Here is a 15,936-nt window from a genome sequence, read left to right as displayed (position 1 = left end):
AACAGAGCCACAAGGGGGCAGGCTTGAGCTTGAAAAGACATCAGATTAGACAGACTCAGCTATAAAGATTCCCAAGCAAGGCCAGACTGAATGCTCAGTCTGGGATTTTATCAGGGCTGATAAGAAACAAGCTGAACAGTTAAATATGAAACAGAGAGAGCAGAGTAGGTGTGTTTCCCATTGATATATATGGTAAAATTCATGAGGGTGCTTCATCTCTGGTTCAGTTTAAGCCCATCATCTGATCTGCATGCTTCTCCAGGGTCTCTGCAACCCTGTACCACTAAAATATGGTGTACCCCAGGGCACGAAACTATCCCTTTTGTTGTTCACCATATGCATGCTGTCACTTGGAAACATGTTCAGAATAATGGCCTGACATGTCATTGCTCTGCTGATGACACCCAGTTATATTTATCATTCAAACCTAGCATTACAGACTCTGTATTTATGGCCGCTTGCCACTGGGGGGCAGTGTGAGACAATAACAGAGGACTTCTGCTTTCATTTTCTATATTTTACGCTAGCAGAGGGACATCAAAGCATTCCAAGAATTTACAGCACAACAAGTTTTGCCTATAATTAATAATTCCTTTGAAGCTGCTAATGGGTTAAACATAGAGGCGGGTGCACTCTCTGGTGACAAACAAATCTGCTTATGCAGCATAATTTTAAAAATCATTACGCAGCAAGTTTGTAAAAATATGCAATGTACATAGACACGTCTGATATGAACCATACAAGGCATACACACAGCGCATACATTTGGTTTGTTTTTACCCAGATAGTCTTCCCGGTCATTCGGCGCTGTACCGATGGCCAGAAGCTCTCTTATCCTCTTGATTTCCACTCGAGGGTCGCCACCCATGTTGAACTTTCCTGAAATATTCAGAGAATTAGTCCAAACCGGACTCATTAAATGAGATAAAACATTGCAGAGCAGTAATGGTAGCCAGGCAGGGCCATGTTCTACACTTTTTGCCACCTGAAGTAATACATTGTGAGGACGACCCCTCCCCCCTCCCCTGGTGTGTGTCTGCCGAACCGGAGAGGAGAGACACATCAGGGTGTGCATTGCAGGCACTGGCACTACGCTTACCTCCCTCTGCTGCCTCCAAGACAGCATCTCCTCCCTGCTGGCCCGCAGCATCTGATCCCCAGGATGCCGGGTATGTGCTCCTCCGGCGCCGCATCACTCACCCGCTCTCAGCAGATTAGTGATGGGATCACCAGCCACACATGAAGTCCTGCTTCCTCTCTGACTACAGCGGTGCCTCATGTGGCCCGGCAGCAGGTAAAAGGTCACATGAGATGCCGCGGTAGCCATGGATACAGGACACTGGACAGGCGGATGGAGATCCCATCACTAGAATACAGAGAGCAGGTGAGTGAAGCGGTTCTAGGGAGATGGAGACAGGGAGTGTGAGGAGGGGGCTTTTGGGGAGAGAAGACACCTCTTGCTGCCCTCTAATTTATGCCATCCTGAAGCACGTGATTCATGTTACTTCATGGAAAAACCGCCCCTGCAATTAGGCAGTTGCCCAGGGCCAGGCCTGCATGTTTTTCATTTAGGCTTGGTCCACACTAGGTGCGGTTGCAGAACGCAATTCGCCGCCTGGGTTCCAGTTTTCTAAACTGGAACATAAACGTATCAAATACGGATCTGTGCTGCCCTTTTGCAGCACATTTCCAGTCTGTTTACATTTTTTAAAACTTGTCGGTGCCCTTAATAGCCATGGGTGGGGGCACCATGCTAGAGGGGGTAGCAGCCAGGAAGAGGGGCAGCAGGCACAGTGGTGGGGAGGGGGGAATCGGACCCCCATTCCCTCACCTGGGTGCCCCCCCCCCCATCCCCACTAGACTCCAGCTATGTGCCCAATAGTAATCAGCAAAAGTAATCGGAAGCAATCACCTTCCTTTCTCTGCTTGCTGTGTCCCGTGTGACTTCCTGCAATGCCAGCGTCGCCCACTAGAAGGACGAACAGGGGGGCAGAGGTAGCACAAGGGAACAAAGAAAGGCACAAGGGAACATAAAGAGGCACAGGGGGACAGAAGGAGGCACAAAGGGACACAGAAGGAGACATAAAGGGAGACTGAAGGACAAACGGGTCAGACATGGCACAAGGGATTGAAGGAGGCACAAGGAGACAGGAGGCACAAAGGGGGAAGGTTGCACAAGGCACAGAGGGACACAGTGGCAGCTGCCTGCAACTTACGCTAAGCAGATGCAGCAGAGGCAAGTAATAGAAAACCCATGGGGCGGGGTTTAGTCAGGGGCAGGGCTTCATTCAGGTGGAAGGGCTTAATCCAGCAACATTACACCCTCAGGACCAATGGCCTGTACTGCCTATGCCATAAAACGCCCCTGATGTATCATGTCAGCTGATTTCCTATCTGCTCATACATAGGAAGGTATTCTTGATGCATGATTAGTTTGCTGTTTGTGTGGCCGGCCGCTGATTGGATGAGCACTTGTATATATAGCCTGCTGTGTCAGTCACTCATTGCCTGTGAAAGCTTTAGCTGTGCTAGTGCTGGGTGCTCTCTGTTATTGCTTCTGTGATTACTGGATTTGGCCCTGCTTGCTACTGACTACTCTGCTGATTTCCGCCTCGACTGACCTTTGCTTGTTATTTGGTCTTCCCTTGATTGCTGCCTGGACCGACCTTGTATTGCCTTGTGACCTCAGTTTGCCTTTGCCCTCTTGTACCTCGATATCTGGATTGCCTGTGTATGACCTGGACTGTTGCTGGAATTGCTATCTCTTTTGTTGGGCTCTGGGGGATTATTTGCTTGCTCTACGATCAGCTCCTATACGTTCCACCTTTAAAGACCTGGGTGTAACCGAAGTCGGGCAGGTGTTGTTTCTCACCTCGTGTTCAAGCGGGGACACGCCACATAGAGTGAAGCAGGTGAAGGTAGGTTGGGGCATAGGAGCTGATCTGTGAGCGAATAGTTAGCCAAGCCTTACAACGGTTCTTCTTTTTGTACCATGGAATAAAGTGTTCAGTCATACACACTCCACGGCACGCCACAGCACTTAGTATCACATCAGTAAACAAGACTGTCTGAAAATTAGTCTTCTTGTAGTTCTGGGCCCTCTGCAGCTGTTTCAGCTTGTGAGTTTAGGTAAGGAGTGGTTAAATAGAAGGTTTATGCACTGAAATTCTTGGGAGAATCCTGCACTTGGATGTTTGCGGGACTCCGGAGGCACCAGCAGCTTCAAATATGTGTTTGCTGCTTTGAAATGGCATTTTAGAAGCTGTTCTCTTAATCTGAAATGCATGTTTGATAGAACCCCTCCTCATTTTGCTTTTAACTGAATAACCACGTGTGTGTGTGCTCTGAGTCAGCCACTAATCTTTTAACAGTACGATGATTATGCTTACGTTTTCGTGAAATATAAAGGTTTTCATACCTTGTGTAAGGCATTCAACAATTACACACTTTTTGGCAGTAGGGAGATCATTTTACTTTCTCATAGTTACATAGTTATTTGGGTTGAAAAAAAGATATACATCCATCGAGTTCAACCAGAATTTTAATAAGGTACAACACTAGCCTACACCCTCACATATCCCTGTTGATCCAGAGGAAGGTGAAAAAGCCCTTACAAGGCATGATCCAATTAGCCCCAAAAGGAAAAAAAAATCCTTCCCAACTCCAGATGGCAATCAGATAAAATCCCTGGATCAACACCACCAGGAATTACATAGTCATTATAACCATGGATGTCTTTAAACGCAAGGAAAGCATCTACGCCCCCTTAAAAGCAGATATACTGTAGAATTTGCCATAACTACTTCCTGTGGCAATAGATTTTCACATTTGCTTGAAATGGTTCATATTGCTTGAAAATGGTGGCCTGGGAACACCCTTTTTTAGTAGTTTCATCTTTAATCATGCTCACCTGGCAAACTAGTTATCAGAGGTGTCCAAGATTCTGTCTACAAAAAAAGCAATTTAATCTAAAAAAACAATTTTATTCATTATTAGCTAAAGACCCAGCATTGCTTGGGTGTGTATTTGGTTGTTTCTGGGTCTGGCCCCTTTTTCTAACCTTAACAGTCAGTCAATGGTCAAGTTTTTGAACTTTGGGGTCCTTGTCCTCAATAATGTGAGAATGAAAGCAGTTTAAATTTTACCATGGAAATCAATCAAACAAATCTGATTGGCTGTTTGTGTCTCCACCCTCTTCTCAGAATTTGAACCCCAGTCACCCAATGATCGGCTGCCTGTACCAGGTTTGAGGCTTGTGCCATTAACAGTGTAAGAATGGCAGCAATTTATATATTTCCCTTGTAAATCAATAGGTCAATTTAATTGGCTGGTGTAGGCTCCACCCACTTTCCTGAATATCAATCCCAGTCACCCAGTGAACAAGTTTGAGAGCTCTGACATTTAGGCCCGGTTCACATTAGCGGTTGTTTGCCAAACGGACCGGATGACCTGACCGGATCCGGACCGGATCCGGATCGGAACCGTACGGTTCTGATCCGGATCCGATCCGGATCCGGTCAGGTTGCATCAGGTGTCCATCAGGATGCGATCCGGATCCGTTTGGCAAAAGTTACGTTAAAAACAAAAAAAATGTTGGGGTCTGGGAGGTCAGCAGAAGGGGGACCTGTGGAATCAGGCCCTCTGCTGTTTAGCACTCACCTCCACCTCCGACATGCTGCCAACATCTCCGGATCCGGATCCAGCTGTGCTGCTCCACTCCAAAATGCTTGCCCATGTGTCCCCATCCAATATCGCCGCAACAATCCCCATAGGAAGTGGGGTAGAACATCCGGATTTCTCAGCCAGTGTGTTGTGCGCTCTCCGGTTCCCATTGGTTTGTATTGGCCGGATGGTGCAGTCCGGCTCCGCCCCGGATACGGCTGCCGGAGGAGCCGGATGAAAAAATAGCGCATGTTGGAACGGAGGCCGGAGTCCGGATCCGGCCCGGATCCGGTCCGGCTCCGGTTCGGCAGAACGGACGCATGTGAACGGACGCATAGGCTTTCATTGCTATGCCGTGCGTCCGTTCCGTCCGTTCTGCAAGCGATGCGGCTCCGGCACGGCGATTCCGGAGGGCCACCGCAAGTGTGAACCGGGCCTAACAGTATAAGAATACCTGCAGTTTACATTTCCCCATTTACAATGAATGGCTGAAATGTGTTTGGCTGTTTTATGCTCTGCCCACTTTCCCTGAATTTTAATCACCGAGTGACCAACTGTGCCATGTTTGGGGACTCTGGCTTTATTACTGTAAAGATTGGCAGCCTTCTAAGTTGTCCCATTGAGGTCAATGGGTGAAATCTGGTTGGCGTTTGTGGTTCCGCCAAGGGGGGGGGGGGGGAAGACCCCCAGAACACTTCCCAGGTAGTAAGGGTGCTATTTATATCGTTTAAATTGGTCAAGGTGCTTTTGAGTGATTGTGATACACACACATATATGTTATTTTGACTACAGTTCCTGTTAAAAAAGTGGCCCTGAACTCTTGCACAGGACAGAAGGAAAACCTAGAGAAATGCACTCTGTATGTATTTAGAGAGTTTATCCTGTCTAATCCCCCCTTATTTGTGTCTAATCGCAAGTTGTAAGTTGATTTCTTCCCTGTGTCACCTGACTGTCACAGCAGGAAAGCTCATTTCAAAGCACAGGATGTTAACAATATGTCTGCTTCCATGAAAGCAGGAAGTAGAAACAGTGCAGATTTATTGCAGGATTTGTATCAGCTGGAACAAAGAAATGTTTGTCTTCAAAGGTTATTATTCTGTTGTGTATCTTTCAGAGCAGAGAGGAAGTTCTGAGGTCAGGTCCGCCTTAACGTATTTTCCGTGAATTATTGTGCAAATGTGTCAGTGCTCTACAATAAGTGTAAAATAATACAACCCATCACTACTGTCCTAAGTAAGCTGCATTACCTGATGTTTTATCTCTGCATGTTTTCCTTTAGTAAAGAGTTCTAATTTGTTATACTGGCTGGATAGTGTACCGATTACAGATGTTGGTAGCAGCAACATTATTACTTACACTGCAGTATAGTAAAGCAACCTCAAGATGTCACTGTAAAAAGTGCTGCAATGATCTCTATGGTGTTTCTTCCTGTATTCACTCTGTGTTCCTCTCTGTCCTATAGTGATGGAAATTCCGGCTCTTCCCAGAGAATCGCCTTTTCTGAATCAGCTCCCATTAAAGAGCCGGCTCTTACGGCTCTGAATCGGCTCTTCATTAAATATCACTAGACACCACTCAGAATCGGAGTAAAAGCCCCGCCCCCGCCTCCATGACAACTCCAGACTGCTTCTCTGACTGGGGCAATCCCTCCTGCTACTGCTCTGCTCCGCCCCATACACTCCTACAAGCTGCAAGAGGAGGACTAGATCTCCCAGCATGCCTCAGCGCCCTTTATTACACAGCAAAGCAGAGCTGTGTGGGGCGGCCGAGGCACCAGCTTTCCTCAAAGTGTGTGCCGGCTCTTGTCGTTCGCAGCAAAGAGCCGACTCTTAGAGCCGGCTCGTTCGCGAGCGACCCATCACTACTGTCCTAAGTAAGCTGCATTACCTGATGTTTTATCTCTGCATGTTTTTCTTTAGTAAAGAGTTCTAACTTGTTATACTGGGTGCCTATCTGCCTGTACAGACCGCTCTGCTCCATCAAAAGACACCACCTTTGACACAGGAGAGCAGAGTTGAAATATTATCTGAAGCCAGTTCCTGTTCAGCAAGGAGTCCTTAGGCAAGCCTCCCCATTGGCCTATTGAGCAAATCCGTAGTGGCTGGAGAATAGCGCTATGCAAATGCTAGCAAGCCTAGAATTATTTGTATGATTTTTTTATCATTATCTCCATTGTGTATAAAAGTATAGAAGCTGTTACCGTCAGTCATGTGCACAATGATGTTTCGTGTGCTGAGGAAGCCCCCTGGATTCCTGAGCTTCTCTAAACCGAGCATATTATACACATTCTGAAGGCCATCACGGGTGTTTGTTCCGGTTTTCCCTTCATGTTCTGGGAAGAGAGAAATGAGTTACAATTTCTTAGCACCACTTAAAGGACCACTATCATAACTTAAAGGTTAATCTAATAATGGCATTATAAGAAAAAGCAGTATTTCAATATGCATGGCTAAATCTTTTTTATTGGGCCCTGAAACTTTCATACTGTTTTATTGCTTTTCTATTGTATGTTTACCTTAAAGAGACCCTGTATCAAAAAAAACTTCCCCTGGGGGGCACTAACCTCGGGAGGGGGAAACCTCAGGGTCCCAATGAGGCTTCCCCCATCCCTGTAGCTGCAGGCATTCCAGCGCTGGCTCCCCCTAAGCATCCTGCAATCCTCCCTCGACAAGCCTGACAAGGCTTGGTGTATTTACCTTCCCTGACTCTGGCGGGGGCGCTGTTGCGGCTCTCAGCACGGAAATAGCCGATCTCTTTTGGGTCCGCTCTACTACGCAGGCGCATGAGACGAACCTACAGCGATCGCAGTAGAGCGAACCTACAGCGATCGGCTATTTCCGCCCATCTCCAAGCGGAAAGCCAATACTGCGCCTGCGCTGGAGCCAGGAAAGTAAATATTTACATCCCTGCTGTTCGGAGGGGCACAGCGTGACCGCCATGGGATATAGGAGGATAGGGGAAGCCGCAATAGGATCCGGAGGCTTCCCCCACCTGAGGTGAGTAACCCCCAGGGGAACTTTTTTTAGTTACAGGTTTTCTTTAAGGCCGGTTTCACACTACGGATTGGCAATAGCGGTGCGCCTCGGGGAGTTGGAGTTCATTTGAACTTTTGTAATTTTGGAATTCATTTACACTTTCATGTAATTCACATATGAACGCAAACAAAAATTGCTAAACCCGCCATGCTAATTTAAAAGAATGTCCATCCTGACGGGGGCCTAGACTTTGATATGCCTTTCAGGCCTTCACAAAATACTGAAAACTCTCCCAGTGTAGGTGTCAGCCAGGGGTAGGGCCGGCAGTCTACTGGAACAGATCACGCTCACAATTCTGCTCTCACTTTTCCCACAGCACACTACACAATTACTCCTCAATTGATGCCCTGAGGTGCCCAGGATCTTTTTGCATCCTAAAAATACCCTTGCTGGCTATAAAACTACTGGAAGCATAGAAAAGCACCACTTTATCCACCTCGGTGCTATAGCAGCCCAGAAACCCAAATGCCTTATTTGTCGCATTTCTGAATATCAAAATGCCCATTAGGACTTTTGCTACAAAGCTGACACAAAGGGTTCAATCCAATTCACTTTTTCAACTAAGTTGTCTCCTAATTTTTCATCTTTTGTTCAAAATAACTTTTCATAGCAAGGAAATGAGCAGCGCTACTTAAAAACAGACTAGTGCCTACCTGCAAAAGAGTGCAAGCCCCACTTGTGGGGTCGAATACACACCGAGCATACACATGACCTGTCTACCACTAGAGGAGGATGTTGGTTTCCATTAACAGCTTACATGCAACCTGTTAAGTACTCGTCCCTCCCACTGCGAAGAAGTCAATCCTCCATGGGAGGGGCCTAACACTAACTAAATCCTAACCTATGTATATGCATAGCCTGGTTGCGGCTAATCAAATAAAATCGAAAATTGAAAATTGCACAAAAGGTGGATCAGCGCAACACCAGGCCGCCTCCGAATGGCCTCCAGCAGCTGTTAATTACACTTTCTTATCTCTCTACCTAAATTTATGGCTGTTTTCTTTCTTCCTAGCCAGCAGTGATCTCTTCTCTGCTTCAGTTAACTCTTTCTTGACTCATTTTCTGTCCTTCAGCTCCTACCATCTATGAGAACTGCAGGAATAAACGTTCCTGGGGGGGCTCAGCGCATCTCTGATGGAGGCCATTCGGAGGCGGCCTGGTGTTGCGCTGATCCACCTTTTGCGCAATTTTCAATTTTCGATTTTATTTGATTAGCCGCAACCAGGCTATGCATATACATAGGTTAGGATTTAGTTAGTGTTAGGCCCCTCCCATGGAGGATTGACTTCTTCGCAGTGGGAGGGACGAGTACTTAATAGGTTGCATGTAAGCTGTTAATGGAAACCAACATCCTCCTCTAGTGGTAGACAGGTCATGTGTATGCTCGGTGTGTATTCGACCCCACAAGTGGGGCTTGCACTCTTTTGCAGGTAGGCACTAGTCTGTTTTTAAGTAGCGCTGCTCATTTCCTTGCTATGTACTAATGTAATTCGTTTTTGGTCAGCTGCTCCCACCTAACAGCCATGCTTTTGGTGTATATGCAGAGCTTCTGTTTGGGTTCAAGGTGCGTTTGTAATTCCTGGGGGGGCTCAGCGCATCTCTGATGGAGGCCATTCGGAGGCGGCCTGGTGTTGCGCTGATCCACCTTTTGCGCAAAATAACTTTTCAGCACTCTGCAATGGATAAAGTACTAAACGGTAGGTGAAAAAGTACTTTTACTTCCTTGCTGCTGCCTTTAAAGGCATTTTACTGATAAGATGTGAAATTATCAACTAGGAGAAAACTTGGGGAAAAAGTGCTTTGGGTCAAGCCCAATGGCCGTTATTTGATTCGCCTTTTCACCTTTTGTTTAAAATACATTTTCTGGGCTCTGCAATTGAAAAAGTGCCAAAAGTGGGTGTAAAAGTACTGTCAAAATTATTTTTTAGTATTTTTTTGCATGTTGGTAGGTAGTTTATTGACGAGGTGTGAAATATCACCAAGGAGAAATCTCAGGAGAAAAAATGAAATGCATGAGTCTTACAGGTTCTCTTAATAAAGGTGAATAATATAAGGCACTGTAGGCTTGCGCCTACAGGCACCTTATATATGAGGCAGCTCACCTACCAAAATGTTCCACTACCTACTGGGGAACTATCTAATACTGAGGTGGGGGCACGTCTGGCTCCCTATACTTGGGGGGGGGGGGCGGCACATCTACTGCCTAGATTAATGGGTGTTACCAAATACTAGGGAACATCTGGCTACCTAGTCAGGGAGGAGGGATACCTACCTAATATGAGGACGTGGCCTGAGTTGAGGGGCGGAGTTTAGGGTGCCAGGCTCGTGAGCTGTATAACCAGCTCTGTCTGTACCCCATGTTTGCTTCTTACAGTGCCACGCAATATGTTGCCGCTTTATAAATCAATAATAATAATAATATGTCTTACCTCTATAGTTAAAAGTCTGTATTCGTGTTATCACTGCCTCAGGTTCCCCACTATCCTCCTCATTCAGGTTCACAATAATTTTAACCTCTGAGGCATACGAGATAACAGCATAGCGACACCTTATATCATAGGTGGAGACCTGAGAACACAAGGCAGGTAAGGTGTATTTAAGAAAATTGCCATAAAGTTGCTCAGATTTACAGAGATTGGTCATGTATTCTGCATAAAGAGCTGATTTACTAAAAGTTTTCCTGGGTGGAAGATGATTGGAGAACACAAATGATCGTACAAATCTGTCCTGAATTACTTTACACAAGACAAGACAAAAACATTGCCCTTTTCTCCTAGCAAACTCAAAGTGCCAGTGGGCCACAGCAGTTTTAGGAAGTCTTGTCCAAGGATTCCTTACTGAATAGGTGCTGGCTTTCTGAACAGGAAGAGCTGAGAATCGAACTCCGTTCGCCTGTGTCAGAGGCAGAGCCCTTAACCAGTAATCCAGCCCTTAACCTTAAAGGAGCACTATAGTGTAAAAGTTAAATTATGTGCAAACATAAACAAATAAGAAGTACGTTTTTTCCAGAGTAAAATGAGCCATAAATTACTTTTCTCCGATGTTGCTGTCACTTAAAGTAGGTAGTAGAAATCTGACAGAAGCGACAGGTTTTGGACTAGTCCATCTCTTCATGGGGGATTCTCAGGGATTTATTTATTTTCAGGTAAGCAGGCCAGCATCATTGTTTAAATCATTTTGTCTGTTTGCACATTTTTTACATTTTATAATTTTTTGCCATAGTGCCCCTTTAACCCCTTGACCACTACAATGCAATTGGTAATAACTTTAAGTGCTTATCACGCCAAAATGATCTACAGTGGTGTGAAAAACTATTTGCCCCCTTCCTGATTTCTTATTCTTTTGCATGTTTGTCACACTTAAATGTTTCTGCTCATCAAAAAACGTTAACCATTAGATAACACTAGCCGACCCACGTCGTAGCATACGCCGCATCTTCTATCTATCTAATAGAGTACGTGCCTCAACCTTGAAGCAAGAAGAATAAAGGTGGGTACACACATCAGATAAAAGTCTTTGGAAAATGAAAGATCACAGACCAATCTTACCACCCTTCATGTAGTATGAGAGCCATACTTACACAGTCTATTCTATGGAGCTGAACTCCCCATCAGATAGAAATCTTTGCAAGATGCTGCACACACAGATGCTGTACAGACACAAAAGATCAGTATCTGCAAAAGATCAGTTCCTGCAAAAGATCAGTACCTACAAAATACATTCATAGTCTATATCTGCAGATCTCATACACACCTTGTTTAACGGACAATCATCTGCAGATCAGATCAACCAGGATGGATCTTTGGATCTGCAGATGATTGTCTGATCTGCAGATGAATGTCCATCAAACAAGGTGTGTATTATGCTGGGCATACATGGTACATTTTCTACCGTGTAATCGAGCGCTTTCTTATTTTCCACTCGTTTCTTCTTTTGTCCTTCCCGCCGGTATCGAGCGCAGAATCGATCCGGCGGGGTATCGGACACGTCGGAAATTATCAATCGAGCCATCAGCGGCTCGATTACATGGTAGAAAACATACCGTGTATGCCCAGCATGAGATCTGCAGATATCATAGACTATGAATGCATTTTGCAGAAACTGATTTTTTGTAGGAACAGATCTTTTGCAGATACTGATCTGTTGCATGTGTACAGCATCTTTGTGTGCAGCATCTTGCAAAAAATTTTATCTGACGCGGAGTTCAGCTCAATAGAATAGACTGTGTAGGTATGGCTCTCATACTACATGGAAGGGGGTAACATTGGTCTGTGATCTTTCATTTTCCAAAGACTTTTATCTGATGTGTGTACCCACCTTTAGGCTTTCCATTAGAAAATGTATGTGTGCTCAAACACCAAGTTTAACCCTAGCAAGTCTGGCTTTCCAAATCTGGCCTAATTGGCTATTAATGAGGCATAGCTCATGCAAATATTGCATTTGCTTTCGCATGCCAAACTATGCAGGGTCAAAAAACCAATACTGCAAAGCGGTCGCCCTGCGGGAATAAGTTCATGCTACATTAGCACTATCCAGGAGCGCCACGGGGAGGATTCCCAATGCCCCCCTTTTTATACAACCGGGGGGACCGCAGGGTCCCAGGCTCTCTCACTGCCTGGGAACCACAGTGGCACCCCGGAGGGGGAGGCTGGGTGGCGCAGCCGACCCCCCCCCCCCCCCAAGTGTGGCCAGCGCCAGGGAGAGCCGTCCGCACCCACCTCACAATATTAAAAACAGGCACTTACCTTAACGTCCATTGCGTTCTGCTACATGCGCATTAATTTTCTCATGGAAAGCATTTTTTGCAGTTTGTATCCTTTGGAGGCAGGTGGTGGATGGCTTGCTCTGGTGGTGTGAGCCCTGGAGTGAGTAGTCTGCGCCTGTCCTCCCCCCCCCCTCTGGAGTGTTGTATGTGAGCCAGCCCTGAGGTGAGCTCTAAAGCTCGGGGTGACCCATGCTTCTCTCCTTTCTCATGTGGTGCCCCCAAGTTAATGCGCATGTAGCAGAATGCAATGGACGTTAAGGTAAGTGCCTGTTTCTAATATTGGGAGGTGGGTGCAGACGGCTCTCCCGGCGCTGGCCAAACTTGGGGGGGGTCGCCTGCACCACCCAGCCTCCCCCTCCGGGATGCCGTTGTGGTTCCCAGGCAGTGAGAGAGCCTGGGACCCGCGTTCCCCCCGGTTGTATAAAAAGGGGGCATTGGGAATCCTCCCTGTGGCGCTCCTGGATAGTGCTAATGTAGCATGTAGCAGTTTCGCATCGAAAATCCCGTTTTCGTTTTTGGCGAATTTTCACGAAAATCTTCAGAAATATTTGCGTTTTCGACCAGCATCGCAAATTCATTGTATGCGGATGCTTATGCCCTTATGCGGAAAAATGTCCACAATAATCCGCATGGAAATTCAGTCTATGCGGAAGTTTATACGGAAAAATGTCTGCAATGATGCGCAAGAAACTGCTCTGAATGCGGACGCTAATGCCCTTTTGCGGAAAATGTCAGCAATAATACGCAAGTAACGCGAAAATGACTGGCATTAGGCGAAAATTAACGCGAAAAAAATAGATGGAAAATTTGCTTGTCAAAACGAAATTAGGCGAAAATTCGGTAAAAATTTGTCGAAACACATTTTTGCATTTTCGCTCATCACTGGCATGTGGCAGGGCGACCGCTTTGCGGTATTGGTTTTTTGACCCTGCATAGTTTGGCATGCAAAAGCAAATTTGCATTAGCATTGCCTCGGGTAGGCCTCTTTACCACGGACAGTTGATAGGCAGTAAAATGCCTCTCAAACTCTTACAACTGCTCACTACTGCCCGGTAACAGCTTGCTGCTGCCTGTTAACTGCTTGCTGCTGCCTGGTAACTGCTTGCTGCTGCCTGGTAACTGCTTGCTGCTGCCTGGTAACTGCTTGCTGCTGCCTGGTAACTGCTTGCTGCTGCCTGGTAACTGCTCGCTGCTGCCTGGTAACTGCTCGCTGCTGCCTGGTAACTGCTCACTGCTGCCTGGTAACTGCTTGCTGAGCACACAGCTCAACAGTCCGTGGAAAAGAGGCCTTAAACTTGGTAATTGAGCTGCTGCCTGGTAACTGCTTGCTGCTGCCTGGTAACTGCTTGCTGCTGCCTGGTAACTGCTTGCTGCTGCCTGGTAACTGCTCGCTGCTGCCTGGTAACTGCTCACTGCTGCCTGGTAACTGCTCACTGCTGCCTGGTAACTGCTTGCTGAGCACACAGCTCAACAGTCCGTGGAAAAGAGGCCTTAAACTTGGTAATTGAGCTGCTGCCTGGTAACTGCTTACTGCTGCCTGGTAACTGCTCGCTGCTGCCTGGTAACTGCTCGCTGCTGCCTGGTAACTGCTCACTGCTGCCTGGTAACTGCTCACTGCTGCCTGGTAACTGCTCACTGCTGCCTGGTAACTGCTTGCTGAGCACACAGCTCAACAGTCCGTGGAAAAGAGGCCTTAAACTTGGTAATTGAGCACGCATAAATTTTCTCATGCAAAGTACTTCTTCTTCTTGCTCCAAGGTTGAGGCACTGAGTCTATTATATATATAGATAATTGAACACAAAATGCAGTTTTAAATGATGGTTTTTATTATTTAGTGAGAAAAAAAAACTCAAAACCTACATGGCCCTGTGTGAAAAAGAAATTGCCCCCTGAACCTAATAACTGGTTGGGCCACCCTTAGCAGCAATAACTGCAATCAAGCGTTTGCGATAACTTGCAACAAGTCTTTTACAGCGCTCTGGAGGAATTTTGGCCCACTCATCTTTGCAGAATTGTTGTAATTCAGCTTTACTTAAGGGCTGGAACCCACAGGAGCGCTTTTGGCAGCGTTTTGGCAGCACTGCGATACGCTAGCAGTTTGCCAAAACGCTGGGCTAATGTTAATGGATGGGGCAACTTCCACAGGAGCGTTTGCGTTTCTCAGAAACGCAAACGCAGGACATGCAGCATTTTGGGAGCGTTAGCGCTTCAATGTAAAGTATTGAACCGCTAGCGGAAACGCTCAGCAAAACCTAAACTGAGCGGTTTTGCTAGCGTTTTGCGGTTCAGCACACTGTAACAAAATGAAAAATAATTCACAGGACCAATCAGGATAAAAACACAAAACGCAAAACGCTAGGCACCCGCTGGGGAAAAAAATACAATGTTGCAAAACACGACCAAAAACGCGCATGAATCCGCTTGCAAACCGCTCAGACAAAACGCTAGCGGTTGCGTTTTGCGTTTGCGGTTTTCAGTGGGTTCCAGGCCTGAGGGTTTTCTAGCATGAACTGCCTTTTTAAGGTCATGCCACAACATCTCAATAGGATTCAGGTCAGGGCTTTGACTAGGCCACTCCAAAGTCTTCATTTTGTTTTTCTTCAGCCATTCAGAGGTGGATTTGCTGGTGTCTTTTGGGTCATTGTCCTGCTGCAGCACCCAAGATCGCTTCAGCTTGAGTTGACGAACAGATGGCCGGACACTCTCCTTCAGGATTTTTTGGTAGACAGTAGAATTCATGGTTCCATCTATCACAGCAAGCCTTCCAGGTCCTGAAGCAGCAAAACAACCCCAGACCATCACACTACCACCACCATATTTTACTGTTGGTATGATGTTCTTTTGCTGAAATGCTGTGTTACTTCTACGACAGATTTAACAGGACACGCACCTTCCAAAAAGTTCAACTTTTGTCTCGGCGGTATTTTCCCACAAGTCTTGGCAATCATTGAGATGGTTTTTTTTTAGCAAAATTGAGATGAGCCTTAACCTCCTTAGCGGTAACCCCGTGTGTGACACGGGGTAAGCCGCCGGAGGTTGCCGCTCAGGCCCTGCTGGGCCGATTTACATAATTTTTTTTTTGCTGGACGCAGCTAGCACTTTTCTAGCTGCACCAGCACACCGATCGCTGCCGCCCCGCGCCCGATCGCCGCTATCCGGTGCGGCGCGCGCCCCCCCCCCCCAGACCCCTGCGCTGCCTGGCCAATCAGTGCCAGGCAGCGCCAAGGGGTGGATCGGGTCTCCCAATGACGTCCCGACGTCGCTGACGTCGGTGACGTCATTCCGCCCCGTCGCCATGGCGACGGGGGAAGCCCTCCAGGAAATCCCGTTCTTTGAACGGGATTTCCTGATCGCCTTTCGCCGGAGGCGATCGGCGGGGCTGGGGGGATGCCGCTGAGCAGCGGCTATCATGTAGCGAGCCCTCGGCTCGCTACATGATTTAAAAAAAAAAAAAAATTAAAAAAAACTGCTGC

General features: G+C 46.7%; 1 protein-coding gene across 1 annotated transcript in view; it reads right to left on the bottom strand.

Annotated features, from left to right (window-relative positions):
* The window catches only part of LOC137528773 (complement factor B-like), a 119,990-nt gene that overhangs the window by 46,658 nt on the left and 57,396 nt on the right, over positions 1-15,936 (bottom strand). Inside the window, exons 7-9 of the mRNA XM_068250338.1 lie at positions 10,127-10,265; positions 6,863-6,994; positions 781-879 (exon numbers count right to left, since the gene is read on the bottom strand). Coding sequence (XP_068106439.1) covers positions 781-879; positions 6,863-6,994; positions 10,127-10,265 — 370 coding nt within the window. The remainder of the gene's footprint in view (positions 1-780; positions 880-6,862; positions 6,995-10,126; positions 10,266-15,936) is intronic.

This window comes from Hyperolius riggenbachi, chromosome 8 (genome assembly GCF_040937935.1).
Source record: "Hyperolius riggenbachi isolate aHypRig1 chromosome 8, aHypRig1.pri, whole genome shotgun sequence".
Classification (NCBI taxonomy): Eukaryota; Metazoa; Chordata; class Amphibia; order Anura; family Hyperoliidae; genus Hyperolius; species Hyperolius riggenbachi.
This window is presented reverse-complemented; position numbering and strand designations above follow the sequence as displayed.